The sequence below is a fragment of the Aythya fuligula genome, chromosome 6 (genome assembly GCF_009819795.1).
Source record: "Aythya fuligula isolate bAytFul2 chromosome 6, bAytFul2.pri, whole genome shotgun sequence".
In the NCBI taxonomy this organism is placed as follows: Eukaryota; Metazoa; Chordata; class Aves; order Anseriformes; family Anatidae; genus Aythya; species Aythya fuligula.
The window spans coordinates 11472180-11497774 of NC_045564.1; the positions used below are offsets into that span (position 1 = coordinate 11472180).

Genomic DNA, 25595 nt, shown 5'->3' on the forward strand with positions numbered 1-25595 from the left:
AATTGCACTAGACAGAAGTATATCCTAGGATATGTACAAAAGCCAAGAGGGAAACCTGAGCTAAGAGGGTCCTTCATGCCCCTTGGTCTTGCTTTAGTCCAAAGACTTGGTGGTGGAGCCTGTGTGGACATGCCTGCAACAGTCATAAGTATTTCACAGGCAGGTGTGAAATGGCCCTTCCTCCAGACTTCAGGCAGTGACACTGAACATCCTTTCTTAAGGTTAATTTATTTTTGATAGAAATGGAACAACTGTATTTTCCTTGCCTTGGCGAAAGGAAGCTGGCTGATTTTCAACCAAGAACCTTCCAAACACTGTTCCAAAATCACAAATTAGCTCACGTTCCCAAGTTCACCTGAAATATAGCACATCTAAGCAGGGCACAGCTTTTGAGCACACTGGCCAGTGCATAGGCATGGACACTGAGATAATATTGTTTTCAATGTCTTGGTGACTACTACTTGTGAGGGGCACAGGAGGTAAGGAAGCCAGGATAGAGGAACTTACCCACATAGCACACAGACAGCAGTGGAGTTAAAAGAAATGTGTCTTGACAGAAAAGCAATAAAGAAAAAGGGTTGCAAATTTTAAATAGCATTTTCAGATGCAAGAATTGCGGGCAAAATACGTACCTAATTTCAGTACTTAAAAGGGGAGTTATAGAAAAGATGGATAAAAACTTTTTTGCTCAATCAGATAATGACAGGACAAAGAGGAACGAATTTAAACTAAAAGAGGGGAGATTTAGATTAGAGGTTAGGAGGATATTCTTCACACAGAGGGTGGGGTGGTGAGGCACTGCAACAAGTTGCCCAGAGGGGCTGTGGATGCCCCATCCCCGGAGGTATTCAAGATCAGGTTGGACAAGGCCCTGGGCAACCTGATCTAGTGGGTGGTGTCCCTGCCCATGGCAGGGAGGGTTGGAACAAGATAATCTTTAAGGTCCCTTCCAACCCAAGCAGTTCTATGATTCTATGATCTATTTTTCAAACTATGTGGTAGCTTTTGAATTATTTATGAGAAAATACCAACAATATGGCAGGGATACATTTCTTTCACAGATTACTAAGGTGTTTCAGAAGGAGAAATGTGACCCTGCCTGCAGAGTGCCTCAAAATGGGTGCTGCATGAGCCTGCTCAGCTCTAGAGGCATGGGTACAATAGGCAGCCTCATGCCTGCAAGCCAAGCCTTCTAAGTATGAAGCTGAGATACCTGGAGATATCTCTCATCCAACTGGAAAAGGGTGGAGGGGAGGATAAAAAGTGGGGCAAAACCAGATTTTGGTAAGAGTTGACTTCTGAGCCAGCAATACTGGGACGGTCCCAGTATGGACTGAGACACCCTGACCCATTCAAGTGTTTGGCTGGCTAGAAGGGTGTGCTCCCCACACTACTGCACACAAAACCCATGCCCAGCCCGTGACGCACAGCACTGCTCAAGAGGCAATGCTACTGAGATTAGGCAGAGAGACATGAGTCCTTGCAGAGGCTCTGTAGGCTCTCTGTAACCCAGTGAGTTCCTCTGACCTGGGGAGAGGAAGAGGGACCACTGCTTCCCTTGGGGAGCAGCAGACAGAAGGGCTGCAGGAGTTGCCAGACTACATTCCAAGAAAAATAAAATACATCAAAGTGAAACAGACACCTGTGCCTTTGCTTTATTACATCCGGGACCTCCCTTTACATTTGAGCCACTTGGGTGCTGAAGGGAAATTTTCCAATACTCTTGATGTAATGGCACCAGCCCCACAAGCTCTGTATGAAGATGTCTGAGTTCCATGTCAGTCTTTTTATGAGCAGGTAGGTGCCGCCTAGTCCTGCTGCCCCCATGATGAAGAGCCCTCGATTAATTATCTGCAAGTACAAAGAGAAATCCTGAGCAACCAGCGAAGCCCCTTGGCCAAACAGCTCAGATGCCTGGTGCCAGCCAAAAGAGCAGCCCTCACTCAGAACGTGTCAGGAGGACGTCAGCTGAAAAGGATTATCCGGGCTGAAGGAGCAGCTCCAGGCAAGGAGCTGCCAGCAAGGGAAACACAGTACCCTGCACGTGCATGGCCCCCTAGGCTCTCCCCTGTGCCACCCTCCTGCAGGTGGGCTGTCTCAACACCTTCACCCATCTGGCAATATCCCACCACCAAAGCTCTCTCCCCTGCAGCTGAGCAGTGCCAGTATGCAGGATGTGGGGGCTCACAGCAAGGGCAGGATGACCACAAACCCTTACCTTTTTCTGCCATTTCCAGTGCTGAAGTGCCTTGTGGTAGCGAATTCTGCTGAAGGTCACCTGGGGGGATTGCATGGTCAGGTCACCAGCTCTGAGACAGGTGGGAGCAGCTCACAGTGAGCTAGGATGGTGGGGAGCAAGGTTTGGCCTTACCATGGTGTAGAGCGGGATGATGGTAGAAGGCATGAGGGCGTGGAGGAAGTTGTCTACCCGCTTTCGGAAAATGAACCATGTTGAATTGACGTGCTCTCGCATCTGCAACAGAGCAATCACCACCTGGATGTCTTGGCAGAGCCCCATGCTCCATGACAGCTCTTCCCCAAGCTCTCACTGCCTGTCTCAGGCAGGCGCCATGGGGAGCAGAGCCCGCCCAGCCTGAGCATTCCCAGCACAGAGCAAGTAAACAGACAAATTTGGATGACCCCTGACAGGGCCCCAAGGCAGCACTGTGAGAGCTGCCATCTCCCTGTCCACTTGTGGGTTCCTCACTGGGTAACGAGGCAGGACACCGCTGCAGGGATAGTCCCCAGGACCACAGCCCGTGTGCTGTTCGCTTACCTCTATGTAGTTGTACATGGCTAGGTCTGAGATTGCATGGTCATCTGGCACCCTCAGCCTAGAGAACTCAGGGAGGCAGGCACCTGGGAAAAGAAAGCAGCCGCTCACAGGCAGCTCCCCAGCAGGGCCTGCAGCTGCTTTCAGCTCCAGAGAGCTTTCCTTCAGCCATCTCACTCACCAAGGTCATTGTGGAACTGGTCCATTAATTCATCAAAGACCAGACAATCCTCAAAGCCCTGGGAGGAAGATGGGAGGGTAAATAGGCAACAGGAGTCACACATTCACAAGAAATGCCCTCATATATTCTTAACTAATGTAGCTGTTGGCAAGCACAGTGTCTCGCTGACCACAGCTTCACAGCAGGAGGCTTCCTGACAGGGATCTTGCAGAGCAATGGTAGTAGGTGGCCTTCCTAAGCATCCTGGGTCTCCTACTGGACCACCCATCCCCACCCGCCCCCAGGTAGTCCTCTGCCTCGTGGAAAGGTGGCACCACTGTCCTGTCCCTTATCTGCTCTCCAGAATGCAGCCAGGTCCAATCAAGCAGACAGGTATCTGGAAGGAGTTCAACACCTGCCCATGCAGAGGACATCAAACTGTGGAATGGGTCAGCCCATGAGTTCTGTGGAGCTACACTCTAAAAATGGGCATTTCTGGGTGAAAAGAGTGGGGACCTGACTGACACAGTCCAGGGCAAGCTGTGAACTTACTGCATTCATGCCTTGTCCGTAGAAGGGCACAACAGCATGAGCAGCATCTCCCATCAGCACGCACCGGGAAGCAAGGTGGTAGGAGGAACACTTCACAGATATCATGGCCTGGGCTGGCAGCAAAAAGTAATCGTGCTTCAGCTCTCGCCTTCAGGCAAAACAACAGATACTTCACTTGGTGGGACTGCAAGAGACAGCAAGAGCAAACCATGCCACGTCCAAGCTTGGGAAGCTAAGGCCACAGGCATTGTCTGCCTCGGTATGCAAAAATCACACCTGTTCACTGTTATATTTGTGCTGGTAAAAAAAAAGTGGAAGACCTATTTCATGAACTTCCCACTACACATTAAGCAAGCATGATGTATGTACATTGAATAACATGATTTCACAAAGGCAGATAGCTTTGCTTCCCATAGCTGTGGCACAATATATTCAGACCACTCTTGCTCGGGATCCTACTGACACCAGTCAGTATGTGTGCTGGAAAGGCTGGTTCTGGTCCCCCCCCCCCCCCCCCCAAGGACCCTCAGGGGTAGTGAGATGCTCCAGCTCCATGCTGCTGCCCTGGTGCCATTTGTCCAGCAGTGAGAGCCAGCCAGGGTCCCACTGCACAGGAAACATCATGCTGCTGGGAGCTGCCTGCTCTTGTCTCAGACCTGACTCTCGTTCTAGCTACAGCTAAGTGCCAAACTTTGCATAGTTAGCACAGTTTGTTTGTTTGTTTTTCCAAGCATAATATCTGCCAGCCTAGCTTTTCTCAGTCTGTTAGCCGAGTTACACAGATGCTGAGATTTTAGATATTTCAACAGTGGGACTAGCTTCACACTGCTGTTTTCTGTGCACAAACCTCACCTTAGCTCTAGTCAAGCCACTTCACTCACCCAACCCTAGTATCAAAAAAACCCATAGGTTATTATCTGCTAATCCATCTCCTGAGTTCAAGAACTTCAACAGCAATACAGAAGCAGTAGGAGGTGACCCACTTTTCACTTCCCACAGTGGCAGGGCCTGGACTGTACCTCCAAGGTACAGAACAGTGCTCAGTTGTGACTTAGAGACTACTGCAGGATGGGACTGTGTCTTGCTGCTGAGTCTGTTACTCCACTGAAGAAGCAATGGACACCCAAGACTCTCTGTTCCCCCTCTCCTACAGACCATGAAGAGATACTCGAGCAGTGTTCACATGATGCTGGCCCACCAGCTTCAGCAGAGTCCCTGTCACGGGGAGCACATCCCCTGGTGTGGTGGTACTGTGCTGAGGAGCAACAAGGGGCAATGGGGACACTTACTCTCCGATGAGGGGGATAGAGTCTGGGAAGTAGGTCTGGAAAAAATCCAGTACTTGCTCGCCGGTCGTTAGCTTCTCGAATTCCTCAAAGGGCATGAAGAGCGTGCAGGTGAAGGACTTGTCCTGCCAGCAGGGGAGGAAGTTTGGAAAGAAGCCCAGAGGCCACAAAAAGTACCTGAAGTATGGGCCAGCAGCTGAGTGCCCGGCCTGCTGGTCACCCAGCTGTTGCAGTGGCCAGTCTACCCAGTGAGGACCAGCACCTAGTCACTCCATGTCCCATGGTTGTTTACATGTCCTGGGCGTTGCAGGGGTGAAAGGGGTGGCAGACAAGGGCAGTGCAGGATTTGCTAAAGCAGGCCTGGCAGGCTGCATTTGTACTCCAATATCTGGTGGATATCATCCAGCTGCAGATAGAGAGGCAGCTGAGGTACCTGCTCAGCTCTGCGGGACAAAGCTAGCTCTGGGGGTGTTGCCCTGCACCCCCCAGGTGGAGGAAACTCCTGGCTCAGACTGGAGGTACCTCCAGGCACCTCTCCAAGCAGGCATCAGCCCCCCCAGCCCACGCCACGTGTCTGCCACCACAGCCAGTTCCTTCCCACAAGCTCCATTCCCATGCCCCAAAGGAGCGTGCCTATGGGTTATCACCATGTTGGGCAGTGCAATCATCATGAAGGTGTTTCTTGGCCAGATGTGGAGGTAGTTTGGTTCCATGGCAAACTGAAAGAGAAGTAAAATCACCTCATATCCCTGATCTGCTGGGTCTTCTCCAGACTAGCCTCAAGTTCCCTCCACACCAGTACACCAGTTCCTGTCCCTTGTACCTCAGGAAGAAACAAGGACCTCAGGGCCCCTTTCCACTTCCTATAGCGTCTAGTGAGGCACAGAGCAAGAACAAGTGCAGGGCAAACCAGGGAGAGATCGGCTAGTTTGTGCCCGCTGTTGTCCACACAGGCACATTTGCATATCCCCAAGAACTCTCTGAGTTGGCCCTACCAATGAAACAAACTCCAAAAACAGCAAGAGATGCCTATCTTCTCCTAGAAAAGCTTTAAGCCCTTGGGAGGCTGACTGAGCCCCAAGTGAGAAGTGAGTTCCTCTAGCACTGCTGTAACAGAACCACAATGAGGAAAGTGGGTGCCACACCAGGAGGGGCTGCAGCAACCCTGGGATAGGCACACTTACATCTCCATCCCTCGGGGGGATGGTCAGCTCCATGTAGCCGTGAGGGATGTACTCGTGACTGTAGTTGAAGCGCGTTTGCCTCATGAACTGCTTCCTGACAGTCGAGAAGGCTCCATCGCATCCCACAATAAGATCATAGGTGACTTCCAAGGGCGGCTGGTCAGACCTGGAGGCAGGAGAGTCCCTTGGAACAACCCCGCCATAAACCCCAGGGCAGCTCATCATTACACAGAAGACCTGCCTTTTGCAATTTGCTGCAAAAATGCCTGGGTCACCTGCAGCATTATTAAACTTCCAGAATATGGGGAGAATGTCTTTCACTGAAAACATCAGAATAAGTCGTTATTCTGCAGACTGTTGAATGTGTAATTCTGCCAGATATGTCCAAGTACACAGCAGGCACTGTTTGTATAACGCTGCTGTTGCGTAGACCCTCCATCCCCAGATAAATGGGATGACACAACCAAAACTTAACACAACTGCAAAACAAGGTCATTACTTGCCCTTTCTGGTGAGCAATCTGACCCTGAAAGCCAGCACTACCGAGACTGGCACATTTACTTCTTGCACAGGTCATCAAGCGTGTGTCTCACCTGTTACCAGCCTGCTGGGGGAGGTACTTCAGCTTTTTCAGTCTCTCTGTGAATTCTGCTTTGATATCTCTGCTTTCCAAAGCTGATACCAAGTTTTGTCCACTCAGGAGTAACACAGTAGTTTTGAACAGAAATTGCTCAATTGTTTGAGGTTTTATGAATTATTAAGCAGAAATAACCAAACACAGCACTTTATCCCAGGCTTGCACGGGACTTACCTGTTTATGGTTAACGTCCCCAACTTTGCATTGCACTCCATGAGCTTGTGTCCAAAGTACAGTCTAGTGTTGGAGTACTTCTCAGCAGCTGTGAAAAGACAACTACAAGTAGAGGCTTGTACTGACCCCAGAAATATTTCCAAAGGATCCCTAACTTACAGGGATTTTTTGTTGTTACTGCAAGTCAGACTGTTGTGCTGAGCAGTGGCAGGCAGGTGGGGCACACTAGGATGTGTTTAGTTAACTCTGGTGAAAACTATTTAAAAAGGGCAACGAAATCTAAAAAGATTTCTTTCTTCCCTGCAGGGACATGGGTATTCACCTGTCTCCACCATCATTATGTTGTATTTCAGGACAGGACACAGTGCCTGCAGCCAACAGGAAGTTCAGGGCAATGTCACCGTCCCTGGGGGTGTTTAAGGAAAGGTTGGACGTGGTGCTTAGGGACATGGTTTAGTGGGTGACATTAATAGTAGGAGGATAGTTAGACCAGATGATCTTGAAGGCCTTTTCCAACCTTAATGATTCTATGATTCGACTTGGACAGCACAGATTACATACTTGGCTGCAGTTTCTATTTGGCTAATACTATTGTGGGCTGCAGAAAATGTCACAAGATGTAGGAGATACCTCCTGTTCTGGCTGGCAAAGCCCCAGTCAAGAGCAAACATGGGGAGAGCTGCTCCTTGGCGGTTTCTGCACCTGCAGAAAGGCCTCAGGGGGACTTGTCTGAATATACTTTTGCTGCAGAGGAACAGCAGAGAACCAGCACAGGAGAAGAAAGGGAAGACAATGCAGAAACACCAGCGGCAGCAATGTAGCCAGCACAGCTCTGTGACAAGCATATAGCCACAAAGACAGGACTTTGTACATTTTTGTAAACAGAGAGGACTGTATCCAAGATAGCAAACTGCAGACTGCTCCTGCAAACAGAAACTCTCCCAGGCTCCATGTCTTGGCTAACCACAATGGATAAAGCATTGTTCTTTCTCAATTCCTCAAGTCAATTCCTCAAGTGAGTCTGAATTCTGCAAATTGCTCAGCTGGCACTTCCCACACTCAGCAGATGATGTGTTGTTCCTACCCATCTGAACCATCTGTGGAGAGGGTAATTAACTACAGAGCAAACAACCTCACCAGACCTTCACCTCTGTAACGTGCAACACAGCTCCTGCCTTGTGTTTCTGCTCATTTCTTACCTACAGCTTGCTCCTCCATGGATGCTAGAAGATGGTGTTGAGCACCTGAGTCTCTACAGTGCAGGCAGAGGATTTCATTTCAAGTGCTACTGCTGAATTCTTCTTACTAATGCAGGTGGATTGCATATGTGCAAGAAAAGCCTGGGACTCAAAGGCACTCAGCTGCAGTTCATCAGGCAAACCTTAAAGTTTTGGTGACCAGGGTATATAAGTGTTTGCAAATGGACCTGGAAACTTACCTGTTAACAGCTCTCTGTTTAAGTTTGCTCTGTCCACAGAGAGAATGTACTGCAAAACAAATAAACAGAGAGTTCAGAAAGCATTTCTGAAGGCCATTTTTCTCAGAAAGATTACGCATGCCACCTCCTCAAAATCTCCTAGTAATGACCCTGCTGAAACTGGGGTGCTTCCTTCATACAATCCCATCCCCACTCACAGCATTAAGACCATAAGCCCAGGCTGGGCAGACATTTCAGGCAGGAAACCAAAATGAGACTGACCAAGGCACACTGCAATGAATGTACTAAAGATGAGCTGTGCAGAGAAGCAAGGGAATCAAAACATGCATGTTGTGTTTGCCGGAAAATGGAAGATCTTTACCGAATGATTGGAATGCATCAATGGCTACATCAGAATAAGTATGGTAAGTCTAATGATGCATAAAATCAATGCTGTGTATTTTTGCAGGATGGGGAGAGAGGAAATCCTGAGATGAGGGTAACCTAATTTCTTCCAGAATGCTGTTGTCTCTATTTTGGCAGGTGCACCTCACTCCCTTCCCACCACCCATCACAGAGACCCCTTGTGTTCTGTGAAGCACCCCCAAAGTGAGAGCATGAGACAAGTACCTGGTTCTTCTTGCCATATGGAATGGAGTATTTCTTCCCAGATGGCGTGTGTATTCTCCGTGCATGCATGGGGATGCCTTTGGACACAATCTGAAATAGAAGGGAGGAGAACCCAGTTTTCCCCCCAAAGCTGAGCCATCAAGGGGCAGGACACAACCCACCTAGTGCCATCCCCCAAACTCCACACTCCAGGCAGAATGGAGCAACCTCTGCTCATAGGGTTTCTGCAGCCAGACAAATTGCTGGGGAAAAAATTGCAAGGTAAATGCAGCATGGAGTTATTACATGGCAGTGGGCAGTCCAGGACAGTGCTGGGTCCTGATCACAGAAGTCAGCATGCAGGGGGACCAAGAGTCACTCCAAAGCTTGCTGAGGAAGCTAGAGAGAAGACCAAGCCTAAAGGTCAAGATCTGGGGGAAAAATACAGATTTTGGCATGTCAGAGGGGAAACTAGCCCCTTCATCACATCCTTTTGGGAGGCCACTTGCTTCTGTCCCTTCTAGGAGGGAGGAGAGGCGGGCACTGGCAGGAGTTGCCTGAGTGGTGGCCACCCAGCGAAGCTCTCTCTGCCACACACAGAGCCCAGCTGCCTGGGGCTGGGCATCCCCAGCAGTGGCAGCAGTGCTGCAAGGTGGCAGGGAGCCAGGCTGGAGGCATGCTGCAGGGGGGCTTGGCCTCAGCCTCCCTGAAAGCAGAGCTGCCCCTGCAGTGGCACCCGTCCATCACCAGCTGAAGCCAACATCTCGACCCCAAAGACCCTGCACCTATAGAAGCAGTGAGGGTACCTGCTCTTCCATCCCCACGGCCTGGAGGGCCTGGCGTCCTCTGTGGGACAGGGCCAAGTTAATGCTTCTGCCACGGGCGAAGCTGGACATCCGAATATCTGCACAGAGAGAGCAGTTGGTTACACAGACACCTTCTGCATGGCTTCACCACCCGAAATCCCTGCAGCGGCAGCAGGTGGATGGTGGGGAGTCTCCCACGTTCCCCCAGCCCTCCAGCTCTGAGACCAGCTCTGCAGCATCCTGCTGAGAAACCTGGTCGTGAGATGCCCCTTCCTCGTATGGGATGCTGTTTCACATGCCATCCACACAGCAAAGTGGGCAGGTCACGGTCAGTTGCTGGGAAAGCATCTGAGCCACTGGAGAGGGGAATGGGCAGCTGAGTGTCCCTTCCTCTGTGCCTTCTCCAGTCTCAGAGAAGCTGCTGCAGCTGAGTGCAGCAAAGGAGCCACAGGGTCCTGACACCTCTTTGTAGCACCAAAGGACATGTTATCAAAAAGAGAAGCTTCCCACCTCAGCAGAGGGAGCTGAGCAATTAATGTCTGGCAGCTTCTCATCCTCTGCTGGGTGTCACTGATGCTTTCCAGGACACTGGCAAGTCATGCTCTCAGATTTCCCTGGCTGTCCAGACAGTGTGTGTCACAGGGCCTCGTCCCAGTCCCGAGACAGATGCTATCTTAGCAAGAGCCACAGGCCCAAAGATTGGGCAGAGGGGTAGGATTCATCCTCCCTGGAAGGCAGGTGAGAACACCCATCCTCCTGGCGGCAGCCAACTCATGGTGCTTCAGCAGCAGCAGAAGTGGATGGACATGCTTCCAGCATTGCCTCCAGCATTGCTTCCAGCGCCTCAGTCACTTCAGGAATGGTGAGTGTTATCCTCACAGTAACAGCTGAATGCAGCTTGCTTCAGTTAAATTAACCACAGGCTTTTTTAACCCAAGAAACTTCTAGCACATACAACATCCGGCAAAGAGTTTAACAGTTCAACAGCTGTGAAGAAGCATTTCCTTTTGTTCTGAACTTGAAACCTGCTGCCTTCACATGAGGCTGGCTGCTGCTCCTGCCAGAGTGAGCTGCAAACAGCTGCTCATGATGCCTTCACCATGCCCTGCTGTAGATGTGCTACTTCTGGTCTTAGGAGTCTCGGCTGGGCTGGTCCTCCCTGATGAGAAAGCTGCTCCCCACACCGCCCATCCTGAGACCTTCTTGTCGATAACTGCTTCCTCCTGCAGGGGCTCAGAGCTGTGTATGGTGCTCAGGATGGGTGCCTGGGAGTTCTGGCCTGCTCCAACAACTTCCCAAGCAAGATGCTATCAGAGACCACATTTCACACAGAGCTTCTCCTACTCTCACTGCACATTTCAGTTTAGTTTCACCCTCCATAAGTGTCATTCTCATCTTCCATTTTGCTGCAGAGGTGCTGAAGGCAGATTATTTCTCTTCCTTTCAACAAGCACCTGGGCACTGGGCTGTGCCAGAGCTACAGCCAGTTCAGGCAGGAACGAGAGCAGCTCTCTGCCACAAGCTGCAGTCATGTCACCCTCTGATGGCTCCCTCAGAAGTCAGTGCCACTGCACACCAAGCTTGCCTGGGACACTTCAGAGCATGCCCATACACACTACTGCAGCAGTGCCATGCTGCTGCTCATCCCTCCAGTACCTGTAGTACCAGGTACCCTCCAGTACCTCCATTCCTGTTTGCCAAGTCCTACTTCTGCTACAGCTGGAGCTCAGAGTAGGGGCATGTGCTGCTCACTTTTTTCCCCATGACTAAAGGTCTTCATAACCTTCAGCTTGCCCCATACATCACTCCTCAGCTCACAGTCACAAGCAGAAATGAGGAGAATGAGGAAATAACCTGACAAGAACCATGCTTTTCTGTCAGCTTAAGAACTCACTTCTGCAAACACCCATGGCTAACACGTAGTGCTTGCTGTAGCATGCTGTGCCAGAGATGTGCCCACTCATTCTGTGCATCATTTGGAGCCTTTTCAATGTGGTACCCAAGTTTCTGAGCACGAGCTGTGATGTTCCAGCTCCTTTGACAGCATAATGTAACTAGTAAATACAAACACTACTGCATTTTGACAGAGGCAGACAGCTCTGCAGTAGTCATGCTTCTGTGTGCCAGGGAAGATTACTCTGAGAAATGGAAATACTCCACTGAGGGCCTCTTGTGAACTGTCACACTTACCAAAGTGTTTGTTCCTCCCTAATAGTTTCTGAACTTGTAGCTTTCTTCCAGTGCTTCCAGACTTTGCTACTAGCCTTTCTTGAAGGCAGGGACAACCCTCTTGCTGAACATGGATTCACTACGCTTAGTGACAGGAGACCCTCCTCGCCAATATTTATGGCATTTAGGAGTCAACTCAGTGCTTTTAGCCCTAAGAGCAATGCTGCAGTATTAACAATAGCAATTGTTCTCAAAGTTCTAACACCTAGTTCAATGGCACCATGCTATACTTCTTAATGCAGAAAATATTTTTTGAAAAATAAGGATTTGAATCAGTATTTAAACCAAGGCCATAAAAAAGGGCAATTATTAATATTAAGTAATATCTGAAGGGCTGGTTCTCTCCACACAAGGCAGTGTATTTCAAATAAATGCTTCCCCCAACCACCACAGATGCTAAAGGAAAGAGTGAAAAGGACATCCACAAAGTAACACTTTCAGATTCTGCTTTCTCCCTGCAGCTTCAGTGAGGTCATGCAGTTCCTCTTTTGCTTCTTAAAGAGCTATTACAAGTAAAGGGACACAAATATATTATTAAAGCAGTAATGTTCAGGCTGCACTTACCTTCTCTGGCTTCATAAACATCAACATGGAAACCTCGTCTAGCAAAGAAACAGGCATTTAATGCACCCACCTACAAGAGAAGGATCAGGAATGATGGATGAAGTGTTTCACTATTAGCTATATCACAGATCACTATTGAACTGCATCTCCTTCACAAGGGAAAACAGCAGTCAGAGGGTGCAGTTGAGCAGAGATGAAGAGACCCTTTGATCAAGAACCATAGAGGACTTCTTCCTAGAGAGAAGGACTCTGGCACCCCTTATGGGCCTGCAGAGCCTCAAAGATCATCGTTACAAAAGTTAGCCATCATGGCTTGTTACATAAAGTAATATCCAGCTCGGGACTTGCTTACTTGTCAGTAATTGTGCAGGGCTAACTCATTCAGCCAGAAACAACAGGAGCTGGTGCAGGCAAGCTCCCTTCTCCTCTCTGAGCTATATATAGACACTAAAGGACGTGGTGTAGTGATGGGACTCAGTGATTTGGGCTGATGGATGGACTTGATCTTGAAGGTCTTTTCCAACTTAAACGAGTCTATGAATCTATATTTGTATTTCTTGGAAAAATGTTAGACCTCTGCAAAAGCAAGATATTACCTTAAAAAGGACAGCACTTTTCATTTAAACGGATGCCTTTTTCTTCTTTAACTTCCATCAATAATCATATCAGAACGAACAGAACTACAGACTCTTCCCACTCTTTTTCCAGCAACATAGGGACCAAGAAGGTAATGGCCAAAAAAGTCAAAATGGAACTTCAGGTGCTGTAAAGCTTCATGCTGTCTTTTAAAGTCAGACAACTCTGCAGCTAGCAGTGGAAGAAAAATGGTCCCAAACAAAAATGGGAAGGGGAAGGCATTTTCTGTTAGCTTAGCATTTACCAAGTCTCAGTCCTTGCAAAACATTTCACATTAGGGACTTGGTTAAAGCCAGGAACAGCCAATGCAATGGAAGATCTGGCAGCTGACTCTGCTTTAGGTGCCCTGAAAGGACCAAAGTGCAACTTGTTCATTCCCCATCCCCCTGTGACTTATTCTACTGTGTGGGAAAGAAAAGAGAAGTACCTGTCCTGGTATACGTACAATACCCAAACAAGGGCTGTATTAAGTGTACCTTTAAGTCTCTGTGATATCTCAGCAGCAAAGCTTTCCCTCAAAGATCCCTTCCCGTAGTAAAAAGTCCTAGTTGCACAAACAATCCTTGCTGCCTCCTGCAGTAAGACCTCAGCCAGCTCCCTGACAATACCCTGCTCTCTGGCAGAAAAAAATAATTTCAAGAAAACTAGGATTAAAAGGAGTATTGAGATTTGAACTCAAGAGAGATGATATTATTCTCTTAATTTGCAAAACAAATCAGTTAATGAACTATGTTTCAAACAAGCGAACATCATACAAAGGTGAAAGACAATATAAGCAAGAGATTTGGCAATATTTTTCCTTGCCCATGCCAACCTGCCTGGTTACAGTGTGCAGAGCAGCTCACTTGTGCTGGAGCTGCCTTTCCAGAGACCTTCACGTTCAAGCTCAGCTAGGAGCTTGGAGCTCACCTTCACGTTTAAGCCGAGCAGTCACCCACTCTACCTCCCAGCAATACTTGCATAGCCCCAGCTCCCTGGGGAGCACAGACAAATAGCAGACAGGTTGTATTTCCTACCAGACCACCTCCAACAATGGCAACTCTTTTCCCATGTGTGTTGCTGGACTCCATTGCTGTGACAGCCTCTCGACAGCGAGCTCTGAGCACTGCTGTCCCTGGGGAGGCTGGTGTCTCCTTCGACCCTGCTGCCTGCTCCCTACTCCCCAGAGGGCGGAGAATGGAGAGGATGTGGGTGGCCGCGTCATGCCTGGGTTGATTCCCTAGTTAACGTTAAAGCTCAACTCCCACCCCAGGCTGCCAGCACACCATGCTGAGCCTTAGGCAGAGATGCTTACCTACCTTGGTGTGAATGTGGTGGTCTTCAACGCAGCTTCTTTTGAAAATGGCATAGCAGTTCTGCAATCTTCAAGCACATAATGAAAGGTTGCCTCCCTGCACGTGGAATAAGAGGAGAACTTGCATGGACCTGGCTTTTGGTTGCATTGTGCTGCTCGTCCTTGGAATGACTCTGCTGAGACAGTGCTGCACACAGGAAGCTTTTAAGAGGGAGGAGTTAATTCACCTGTTTTAGTACTGGGATGTTCAGGAATAAATAGTAGCATTCTGCTTGCCCTAACCAGGGGACATACGTGTTTTGTTATTCAACCATAAACACATATTTTCTGACCGTCATGAAATTCAATTTTCTACTGTTCCAATAATGTTTATCCTAGACACAAAAACTAAAGGACAGTGAAAATACATACATTAACATTCAGTAACTACCATTTATTGCAAAGTGAGCAATGCACTGCCCAAAACTACATATCTGTTTCAATGAAGCACTAGACACGGCCCCAGCCCACAGCGCCAGGCAAGGTGAGCAGGTCGTGCCCAGGGACAGCAGCACAGGGTCAAGACAGAACTATGGAGTTAAGAAAAGCCTGAGGTCAGGACCAGGTGATGGCAATCAGAATCAGGCACAGCCTCATAATCACCAGGCACATCTATAATAGCAAAACCACCCTAAAGTTAGCCTACACTAAATAGTCAACATGATCCATTAGCCACAGGTCCAACCTTAAAGAGATTGCTGCCCACCCCTAAACCTCAACCCTGGTGGGGGCCCCAGGTGAGTCTATTCATTAAATTAATGTTCTGTAAGAAAAAATCATGCCAAAAAAAAAAAAATAAGGAAGAAACCTGGGATTCATTTTATTTTATTTTATTTTATTTTCCGAGTCTAAATCCTGACTATGTGAGGGAAAGGGTGAGAAATAATTAAACAAATATACATGCACAAGTCCAGGCTGCTTAAGTCACTCTCCAAAAACTCTGGAAAGAAAACCGTAGGTTGCACTGTGAATGTGAGGCTCAGGAGAGACTGAGAGTCAGAGCCCTCCTGGGGCAGAACACATGAACTGCAGATAGTTGGAGGTACCAGCATTGCACTTAATGTTCAAAGCAGATGACTGCAAAAGCAATTTTGTTTTTCTCCATTGAGAATTATTTATTCAAATACTGAAAGCCATGTCAATCTAACTCATGCAGTTAGGGCAGAGTGCTGATCTTTAGGAAAATCAAATGCCAGGATTTTGCTCTACTGTGCAAGTAACTGGCATTTGGACTGTTCATGTTCATTTTTAATTCCCCGGACAGGTAACTCCTGCAGCACAAATTTATCTGTGAGAAAGTAAAACTAAAAATGTTGAGAGAGGTGCAGTGGTTTAACAACACTAGGCAGCTCAGCACCACCACACTGCTCTCTTACTCTCCCTCCTCAACAGAACAGGGGGAGAAAGTACGTTGAAAAAAGCTTGTGGGTTGAGATAAGGAAAGGCAGATCACTCACCAGTTATTATCACAGGCAAAACAGACAAAGCATGTGAGAGATTAATGTAATTTATTACCTATTGATAACAAACTAGAGCAATGGGAAGTAAAATAAAACTAAAAACACCTTTCTCCCCCCATCTACTCTCTCTGCCTCCTCCCCTCAAGCAGCATAGGGGAACAGGGAATGGGGGCTGCAGTCAGTCCATAATGCTTCATCTCTGCTGCTCCTTCATGGTCACTTTGACGTGGGGTCCCTCCCATGGGATGCTGTCCTTCCCAAACTGAGCCTGTGGGGACTTCCCACAGGCAGCAGCTCTTCAAGAACTGCTCCAATGTGGGTCCATCCATCAGGAGCAAACTGCTCCAGCACGGGTCCCCTACAGTCAGCAGCTCCAACCTGGGGCCTGCTCCTGCGGGGGCTCTCCATGGGCAGCAGCCTCCTCCAAGCCACATCCACCTGCTCCACCGGGGGCTCCTCCATGGGCTGCAGCGTGGAGATCGGCTCCATGTGGGACCCATGGGCTGCAGGGGGACAGCCTGCTCCACCAGGGGCCTCTCCACAGGCCTCAGGGGAACTGCTGCTGCCTGCCTGGAGCACCTCCTGCCCTCCTGCTGCACTGACCCTGGGGTCTGAAAAATTCTTTCTCAGTTTCTCACTTCTCTCTCCCTGCTGCTGTTGCACAGCATTTTTTTCCCCCTTTCTGCTGTCACATAGGCACAGCCAGCATTGCTCACAGCCCAGCTCTTGTCATCAGCAGGTGCCTTTTGCAATCCACTAGAGCTGGCTGTTTTCTCATATGGGTAAGCTCCAGTGCTGTGCTCACAAAGGTCTCCCTGCAGCCCCCCCTGCTACCAACACCTTGTCATGTAAGCCCAGTATAGGAAGAACACGTTAGTTGATGAATTCTGGCAATTAATCCCTCATTCAGGAATCCTGTGTTAGTTTGCATTACACTCCCCAGGAAGGGAGCTGTCCACTCAGCAAAGGAGCATTTCCCCAGGTTACTGTGGGACTGTTTGGGACAGGATGTCTTGGTTCTGTGGAAATAAGGCAAAAATATTGTGACTGCTTGCTGCTGCTCTAGGTTTGGAATATGCGAGGAAACAATGGACAAGCAGAAATGGGTAAGCAGATTGCAGGTGCGTGGTACATTTTTTCTGAGGATCTGCAGTCTTCCTCTTGCTCACTTCTTGTACCAACAATATGCAGATGTACAGACATCAGGCTGTCAGCCAGATTATTTAGGAACTCTTCAAATACAGGTTGACCTCCATGATGGTATGGTACACTTGCAGAGGAACACATGCTGTCAGTATGTGGGCCACCTGCAACAAGAAAAATGTCTTTACTGTGTTTGGTAATAGCCAACAGCACACGCTTGCTGCAGCTGCAAAAGGACAGTATAGATGTATAGAATCTCATAATTCACAGTGGAAGGTAGCTAAAGAGGGAGAAGACAGATTAAAAGTCATGAGAAGAACAATTGTTTTCTCCCTTTGCTGCCTTCCCCCTCACCCTCCTAATTAAACCACTCCTTGTATCAACCCACAAGCTTTTCTTTTTTCAACATATTTTCTCCCGCTGTCCTTCAGAGGAGGGGGAGCTACAGAGCAGTGTGGTGGAACTTAGTTGCCCATCCATTAGCATAAAACCACCACACCTTGGCATGAGCAGGCTGGCTTATGGGGCAGTGTGGCTGCTCATGTGCCCATTCAGGTACTAGTCCCTGGTATCATCTCCTTGCACCTAGAAAGCAGTTGAGGACAAGCTTTCAGGAAGCAGGAAAGGCACAGGCAAGTGAGCCCTGTGAGGAGAGGGCTGTATACCTCTGCTTGGGGACTTCAGCAGTGTTTCAAGAATATGAATCCCATGGTGAACTTTAGCCTGAATGCAAAACACAGCCAACTCTTATTTAGCAGGTAAACTGGCTCATATCGTCACAGTCCATTGACTTACATCTGCACAGCTGGGAGCGTGCTGCTGGCCCAATGACTAGCTGAGGATGTGGGTGGGAGCCTTCCGCTTGGCATCAGGAGACCAGCAGGCATGGCTGGGGGTAGCAGCCCCGGGGGAGAGTAATGGTGGTGGTGATGCACCGCAGACAGCTGGGGCCTGTCTGATTTCATGGCCATGGGAGTGGCAAGCTGGAGGTCCTAGTTGGAGAGAGGCAAAGGGTGATTTGTTGAATTTGTACCCCCCAAGAAAGGGAGCTTAAGGTCTCCAGTTGAGCAGTTGGTTTCCCACTCAGTCGCCTCTTGGTACAGGAAGTTCATCTCATGCCCAGAGATTGGTTTCACAGGCTCAAACATACAGGGTCTGGCAAATGCTCAGTGAATTCAGATTTCACCTGGATGTTCAGAGCAGTTTGTCACACCACACTATGTCAGAGAAACCTATATTTTTTTGGTGGAGTAGCCCTGAGAGGAAGGTGGAGAACAAAGGGTCACTCTGTTCATCTGCTGCCTCCTTTAGACGCAGACCCTTTCACCCAAGGTGATGCTGAGCACAGCTCTGACACATTTCTGAGGAACTACCAGTGCCACCTGCCATGTCCACAATGAATCTGTCCCAGGACAGCTGTTGGGGAAATAGATGATCCCTTGCATGCCATGCTGGCTTATGGTGGTGCTGGCTCCTGAGACGTCAGCGTCCTGAAACGTGAGAGTGAGCAGCTGCTGTTGGCATTCCATCTCAGGCAGACATTTGGTCTCAACAGCTGCAAAAGATGTCAGCTTCCAACTGCACAGGCCATGGGGATGGGTTATGGAAGGCTATGTTTCCTACCCTGCTCTTAAATGTAGGGGATTTTAAGCCATTTGTTGCTTTTGCAAATAGCAGGTAAGAAAGGTGGGAGTGAACTGGTCAAATACTGCAGAAGCGTGGGTGTTGCTTTCTTAATAAATGGCAACCTCAATCACCAAGACAAAGAGAACAAAAATTCTTCTTGCAGCACTGGGAAGTCATGGTTAGCCTGAAAATGGAAGGGATTTCAAAATATAGGGGAAGACTTTGCAACACTAAGATATCTCATCCTCCCTGAAGATTAACAGTCCTTACTGCTTAGGTAATAAATGCTTCAGATTAGAGACTAGAAATACGTTTTTCCAAAGCACTTAAGGTAGCTAAGGAGCTATATATCACCTTGTTAAAAATAGCTTAGGAACTGTGCACCTAAGGATATGTTCAAAATTACCTACATTTTGTTAGGCACTAGACAAATTTTGGAAACAAACCTATAGGGATCCACACACAAAAATATCCATAAGACATGTCTTTCCAGACCTTGCTAGTCATTGATTTTTGGTGAGACAGTAGCTAGAGCTGTGAAGCTCCAAGTATGACCACAAAACCTGTGCTTCAGCTCTAGCCAGTTTTAAACTGCCAGGTCAAATTTCACCAGTTACAGGACTTGTAACACAAGTACAGTTCTGCTGCTTGCAGCAAGTGGACAAAAGTCAAGCCATACTGCTACAGACTAAGTAAATCACTGGTGCTATGAAGACACCTGTACACACCAACACAGATGATGTTTCAATGAAAGTCAACAGGTGTCAGGCTCCCAAGGCTCCAGGTGCAGCAGCAGATGCCTAGCACAGACCTCTTCTCTGTATGTTAGTACTTCAAGTGTGTAGGCCAGATACATTTTAAGAGCTGGACTGAATCTAGTCTGCACTTGCGCATTTGACATCTTCTGTTGGGTCCTCACATGGTGCTGAACAGAACTGCATGTGAGACCTGCGGGACACCCTGGGCAGCAGAACTTGTTTTGTGCAGTTCCTGCAGCCCCCAAAGGACAGTAACTATTGTCCTACATGAGCAAGGATGCCCTTTGGATGCTATGTCATTACCTGTTGTCTGTGCTGAAGGAGGGGAGAGCTGGATCCAGCAGGTTGTGTGAACGCCACTGATGGCAGAGACTTCAGCATCATATTCTGCATGATGATCTGGTGCATCTGTGCATTCTGCATCAGCATCATCTCTACCATATCTGTGAAGAGGTTACCCGAAGGAAAAAAGCAAGAGCTTTATCAGCTACAGAGGCATCTCAGTAGGGACTGCCCTCCAGCTTACAGACTGGTCACTACAACTGAGATAAAGCAGCAGAAAGGGAAGGTTGGATAATATTAGGGTTATGTGGCCAGGTAGTGCAAAATGAATGTCTACAAAGACCATTAAGACCAGGTCTCCTGTTTCTCCTCCCTTCCACAAGAAAGCTGCTGTTGAGCATCTTCTCTTTGTTAGTTCCCGTGCAAGTCTACCCCTCTAGCTACGCTCATTGGCAGGCTGGGGAAAATCTGTGCACTGTAGCTCTCTCCAGTAGACACTAGGAGCATGGACAGGCATCTTATGGCACTCTCCATGGCTTTGGCTCCAGATTATTGTTGTCCACATGAGAGGTTTCTTTGACTTTACATGATATTGCAGTGCCACCTTCAGATTCCCTTCCATGTGCATCACATCCATTTACCACGATCTCTGGATCCTAATTACAAAGGACCTGTGCAGTAGAACTATTTTAAGTATGAGGAGGAGGAAAAAATAAATAAAAACAACTCTTCTTTTTAACTGGTCATACTGTGCCATAAGGAAACCTTTGACTGAAGGTTGAGACGGGGAAGTCACCCCAGGTTTATGTAATATTTCACAATAGCATCCACCTATGTTTAGAAACAAGCTCTTTTTATTGGCATTGTACTATATTCAGAAGAGTCTTGTTTCCAAACATGGGGCATAACAAAGGCCTGTATTGTTCTGAGAAGATTAAACAATAGGTTAAGAGAAAACATAAGAAGAAAAATGGAGCTTAAAAGCCAATTTGTGAATTTTGAAATCATCCATTTGCATGAATTTGACCTTGCTAATGTTACTCAGTGTCATGGCTTGAGCTGTTTTTTCTTCCCCAAGCTTCTCTGACACCTTAACCTGTCTTTGCTGAGTTTATTGTCTTTTATTTTTTTACATTTTTTATTTTTTATTTTTTTTAATTTTTAATTTTAGTAATAAGAATTTGTCCAAAAGTCTCTCAGAATTGGTATCTAGTTTTACAGAGTGCTATTCCCACAGCCCCGGCAGAAGCCTATTCGCTGAGTTTTATGCTGTCTCCTGACAGCATCCAACTTCCTCTCACAGTGGTACATTTCCTGGGTATTCCCCTGTGCTCAGTGATGGGACCTAATTGCTAGACCCAGGGAATTACCTTCTTTAATGCTTCCAGAGCGGGGAGCTGCAAAAGGTTGGGCAGGAGGTATCTGTGCTATCAGCGGAGGCAGCTGTGGTAGCTGCTGGATGATAGTAGCAGGCTGAGGAGGCATCTGGATAAGAAAGGAAAATGGAGAAGTCAGGATTGTTTTTGGCCAGTGTTTCCTAGGAGTGAGGATCCTTACCGCCTGCTGGATAATCCTTGGTGCCTCTGCTTGGGGTGCTGGAAAAGGTAGCTGGTAGATGTGGGGGGCGGCAGCGCTGCAGTTCCTAAGGTGTCCCCCAGCCAACGCAGAAGGCTGTGACAGCTCTTCCAGAAGGTGCTGGTCCTGCAAAATCAGATATCTGATTGAGACCTGCTGCTCTCCAGCCCCTCTGCCTGACTAACAGGACCCAGCTAATGACTCTAAATGAGAAGAGAACTGAATACTGCCCAGACAAAGAATTAAAGGACAGAAAAGAGCTGAATTCATGTGGGCAGCAGACATGCAGATAACCTGGCCCTTTCTGTTGTGTACATAGAGGTCTTTGCCTGAGAGGGCTCAGCTCAGGGAAGCACAGCAGCTCCTCGCCCATGTTTGCAGGAGGCACTAGGATTAACCTGCCTGGATCCACCACTGGGCATGTCCTGAGCACAGGCTCAGTCAGCAGAGCACATGGGCTTTCCTCAACTTCCCATCAGCCTCCTTCCTGCCCTTTATTTGGGAGGCATGCTTCTCATAAACCGGGCTCAGTGCATTCACACTACTTGTTTAAAGTTAACATCTAATTTTATCATCAAAAGTGTACTCTTGTGTTCACCACATTAAACTGCACTCCTCACACAGTTACTTGACAACATGGAGGGCTCTTACTCTAAGCTCCTGCAGGAGATCTTTCCTTCGCCTCAGGGCACTTTGAAGCATATCCTCTTGTCTGTTCCCTGAAGGAGGAAATGTCCATTATCTTTTTAAAGGATCACAAAGACAGAGCATTATAACACCTGCATTATGAGTTTAAGTCTGGAAAACATGTTATGAGATAGCTTGATTTCTTCTAGAAAAAGCTTTAAGCTACTTTTCTTGTCAAATCCATGAATGGATACTGACTTTATAGCCCATGTAGACACAGCTGCTTGGCAGCTCTACAAAGGCAATGCACCTTCTCTGAAAATAAACTTTTCAGATTGCTCTTTAAAGCCCCCTTTTAACCTCCTTAAAAGAGCTTCAGGCTTAGAATATCATTTCAGCCTGAAAATTTCTAGTTGTACTGTGCACAGTTTATGGCATATCAAAACAAATTCAGTTTTGAAAATCAACTTTTCTGTTTACATTTTGTTCTGAAACATTATCTTTTTCAGATCTTCCCACAGAAGAAACTGATTTTGAACTCTGCTGAAATGAAAACAAACAAACAAACAAAAAAAACATTTTCAGATACATTGGAGGCATGCCTAGCATCTATTCTGAAAAGCATCACTTAGTAGTTTGAAGCTGAAAGTTGAGTTTTTAATTTTTGGCCACCACATTGCAAGTTTTCAACTATTTGCGCATCATCTCAATAAATATGAGCTCAGAGTAAATTCTAGAAATGTTACTGATCTTCTACTGGTTGGCTTTAATCCACAGATAATACAATTATAAGCACTGCATGTGTAATTAGATCCTGAATTTGGTTCAGGTAAAGAGCAGGAATCCCAGCTTACTTATAAGGTTTTTGAGGTTTAGACAATTCTTTATGAAAGCTAGAGAACCAGCTAGAAGATGATAAATAAGGGAGTTCAAAATAACTTGTGTCATTATAAGAGTCTTTTAGCAGCTGCTGTGATGGTTTACTCATGAGTAGCATGTTCCCTTCAACACTACTTGTGTGGAAGCTATGCATGCCATGTGCAATGTATGAACCTTTTTGCACGGCATTTCAAGTTTCCTGGTAAAATGAACATTGGTGTTTCAGCTCTTACCAATCGAGTCCTCCAGACCAACTTTTTCAGTGTGATGATTTGTTTCATAAGCTGAGTCACTTTTCTTTTAAATTGGAAATCATGTTCTGGTCTGCATGGGGCTGTATTGTTCAGGTTCAAACATGCAGAACAGCATTAGTAATAGACTGGGCCTTCTGCTTGGACTCCTCAGAGAGGCATGGCCATCATAACAACTCTTTTTCAAGCACATAATCACTTATGCTAAGCATACAGATGGATTAAGACAGGGGCTCACTTATGGATATAGGTGTTAGCACAACCAAAACAACCAGCAGTGTGCTTCAGCTTAGCCAGCATCCACAGCTGAGAAGCCACAACAGAAAACCTCAGCAGGAAGGCATTCTTTGTTATGGCAGTGGACCTGACTAGCTGATTGTTTGCCTTTGGCCAAAAAAAAAGTTGGAGAATTTTGGAAGGTAAAATGCAGACACCTGCAGTGTTTAGCAAGGCCATTCTCCTTGCATCAAGACTTCTAAGGTTACTGGCTTGGATAGGACAAGACACATACGCTGATTAATATTGTTGTGCATGCTTCACTGGGACTTGCTTTGGCTACCTCAGGGCTGTATGCATACTTAGATACCCAGACTGAGCTAAAACAGCACAGACTCAAGTTTGGAGCCTCCCTCCTGTCCTCCAGACAATGTCCATGCCATCAGAAGCTGAGACAGATAAAGTTCTGACTATTCAAATGCCCAGACACAGAGCACACAGGGGCAGATGCTCCTTCAAATTTTTAGGGAGGAGATGTAATCATCTGAAGTGATCCACTGAGGAACATGGCTGAGAACATCACTAAGCCCTTTCTGTATCACATCCATAACCAGAAAAAATGTTTCTCTTACTTGCTCTTGGGACAGGTGAGTCCATCTTCCCTAGGTTCTCCTGTTCCTTTTCTAGTCTCTGTTGGTAGAGCCGCAACAAAAATGATTGTCAGTTAGGCAGCAAAGTTCACAACAATTTTCAAATCCATATTATAGACATGAGTTTGGGATGGAGGAAATAAAGCAGAAATTGAGGTAAGGGACACTTTTAACTGCTAAATCAGCCATCAGAGCTAGTGAGGGCTACTAAAAGTATAGAAGTATATAGAAGTATGAAATGTCTCACTATAAATCTAGTCATAGCAAAAGAACGGTAATGCTTTCAACTGTAATGCCATCCCAGACCTAGAAATCGATAGCACATTGAATCAGAAGACTTATGCATCACTTATTTTTTAGGGTAGAGAGAGAGATCATACAAAGAACTGGTTACCAGACAGTTTTGGATACTCAGTGCATTTATAGGCCCAAATGGCTCTGACCAGCCTCACCTGGGGCTTCCATCCACAACCTGTGCCCATATGCCAGGGAGCTCCTTTAATCTCAGCTCTAGGTCTTCAGTTCTTTCGAGAGCTGTATTGGATGAATACTGGTCTCCAGTTCAACCACAGCCATGCAATTGAGTGGCCACAGATCCTGTGAACCCTAATCCCAACCTGCAGACATTCCCCATTTTGGCCTCAGATCTGCCTTTTCACCACGAACTTAACTGATGGATCTGGACTTTTAGTTGAACCCTGCCACCATCTCAAGCTCTACCCTGCTTGCCTTGCTTGCCCTGTCCTACTGGCTGTGCTGTTATGGTCAACTCCCAGCTCTGCAGGGAGCAGCTGCCCCTTGTGGCTCCCTGATGCTCAGAAAATGGAGTAGAGACCTTTCCCTGATGCACAGGCTCTTTTTTTGTCTCCTGTGTTCTGCCCAGCTCCATACTTGTGAAAGCTTTCCTCTCAAGTGTCTGGTACATCTAAGACAAAAGACTACACCTTGAAGAGAGAGGTTAGATGCCACTTCAAGCAAATTGTTTTTCCTTATATACAATCTTTAAGTGGCTTTTACTTGTAACACTACTGCACATTGGTCTGCCTCTGCTTATGTGATGATACAAGTTCTCAGTTTTGCAAGTCCTCTTTTTATCTCAGTAGAAATATAATTGTTTAAAATACAGTGTTAATGCATAAACACGCAACAGCAAAAAGTAAAGCAAAGGTGACCACTGCAGAATTATTACCTTACCTTTTCTAGGAGTTTGAGTCTCAGTTGGGCCATGTGATCCACCACTGAAGGATCTGTCATTGTAGTAGTCCCCCAGAAGAGCAGGCAGGCAAAAGAGTGTTAAATAGCTAAGCAAAGGCAAATAGGTTTTCAGTGGTCCCTTCTTCCAATCCACAATTTCCTAGAAAAAATCCATTGGGGGAAAAAATAAAACACGATTTGGAGAAACAGGGGAAGAAAATAAAAGCTTCAGTTTCACTGCCAGGTCAAAATGAATAGAGATGTCCACCACCATATCACAGACACGGCTTTTTTGTTCATTTCTGTCAATGCATTTTTGTGCTGCTGGTTGCAATGGTCACAGAAGGGTAACTCAGCGTGAGTATTTGTCTATTCTTAATGGTTGCTAACCTTTCACTGGCAGTGTCTCTAAACCTTGCCCTCTGGATTGGTAGCATAGTCTTCTACGTAGCTCTGAGTTTTGTTCCTGTAGCTTGGTTGCTAGGTTTGCAGTGCCATTCCATAGCATAAACAATTTAATCTCCAGGTGTAGAAGTTTGCATGTAAATATCCATTCACATATGGGACAGGGAGA

At 47.1% G+C, this 25595-nt stretch overlaps 2 protein-coding genes across 2 annotated transcripts; both read right to left on the minus strand.

Moving 5' to 3' along the window:
- Positions 1-1677: 1677 nt before the first annotated feature.
- KMO (kynurenine 3-monooxygenase) lies at positions 1678-14097 on the minus strand. The gene is given in 15 exon segments (XM_032190500.1): positions 1678-1851; positions 2219-2278; positions 2372-2494; positions 2777-2859; positions 2955-3012; positions 3486-3633; positions 4775-4896; positions 5419-5490; positions 5956-6139; positions 6740-6854; positions 8205-8253; positions 8814-8903; positions 9599-9696; positions 12392-12461; positions 14044-14097. Coding segments are annotated over 15 exon segments (1500 nt in total).
- A 3130-nt stretch (positions 14098-17227) lies between these two features.
- Positions 17228-25081, minus strand: C6H21orf58 (chromosome 6 C21orf58 homolog). The gene is made up of 8 exons (XM_032189993.1): positions 25022-25081; positions 23810-23867; positions 21856-21923; positions 21187-21330; positions 21000-21114; positions 19651-19790; positions 17759-17955; positions 17228-17243 (listed from the first exon to the last, which is right to left on the minus strand). The coding sequence occupies exons 1-8, from the start codon at positions 25079-25081 to the stop codon at positions 17228-17230; spliced, it is 798 nt and encodes a 265-aa protein (XP_032045884.1).
- Positions 25082-25595: the final 514 nt, after the last annotated feature.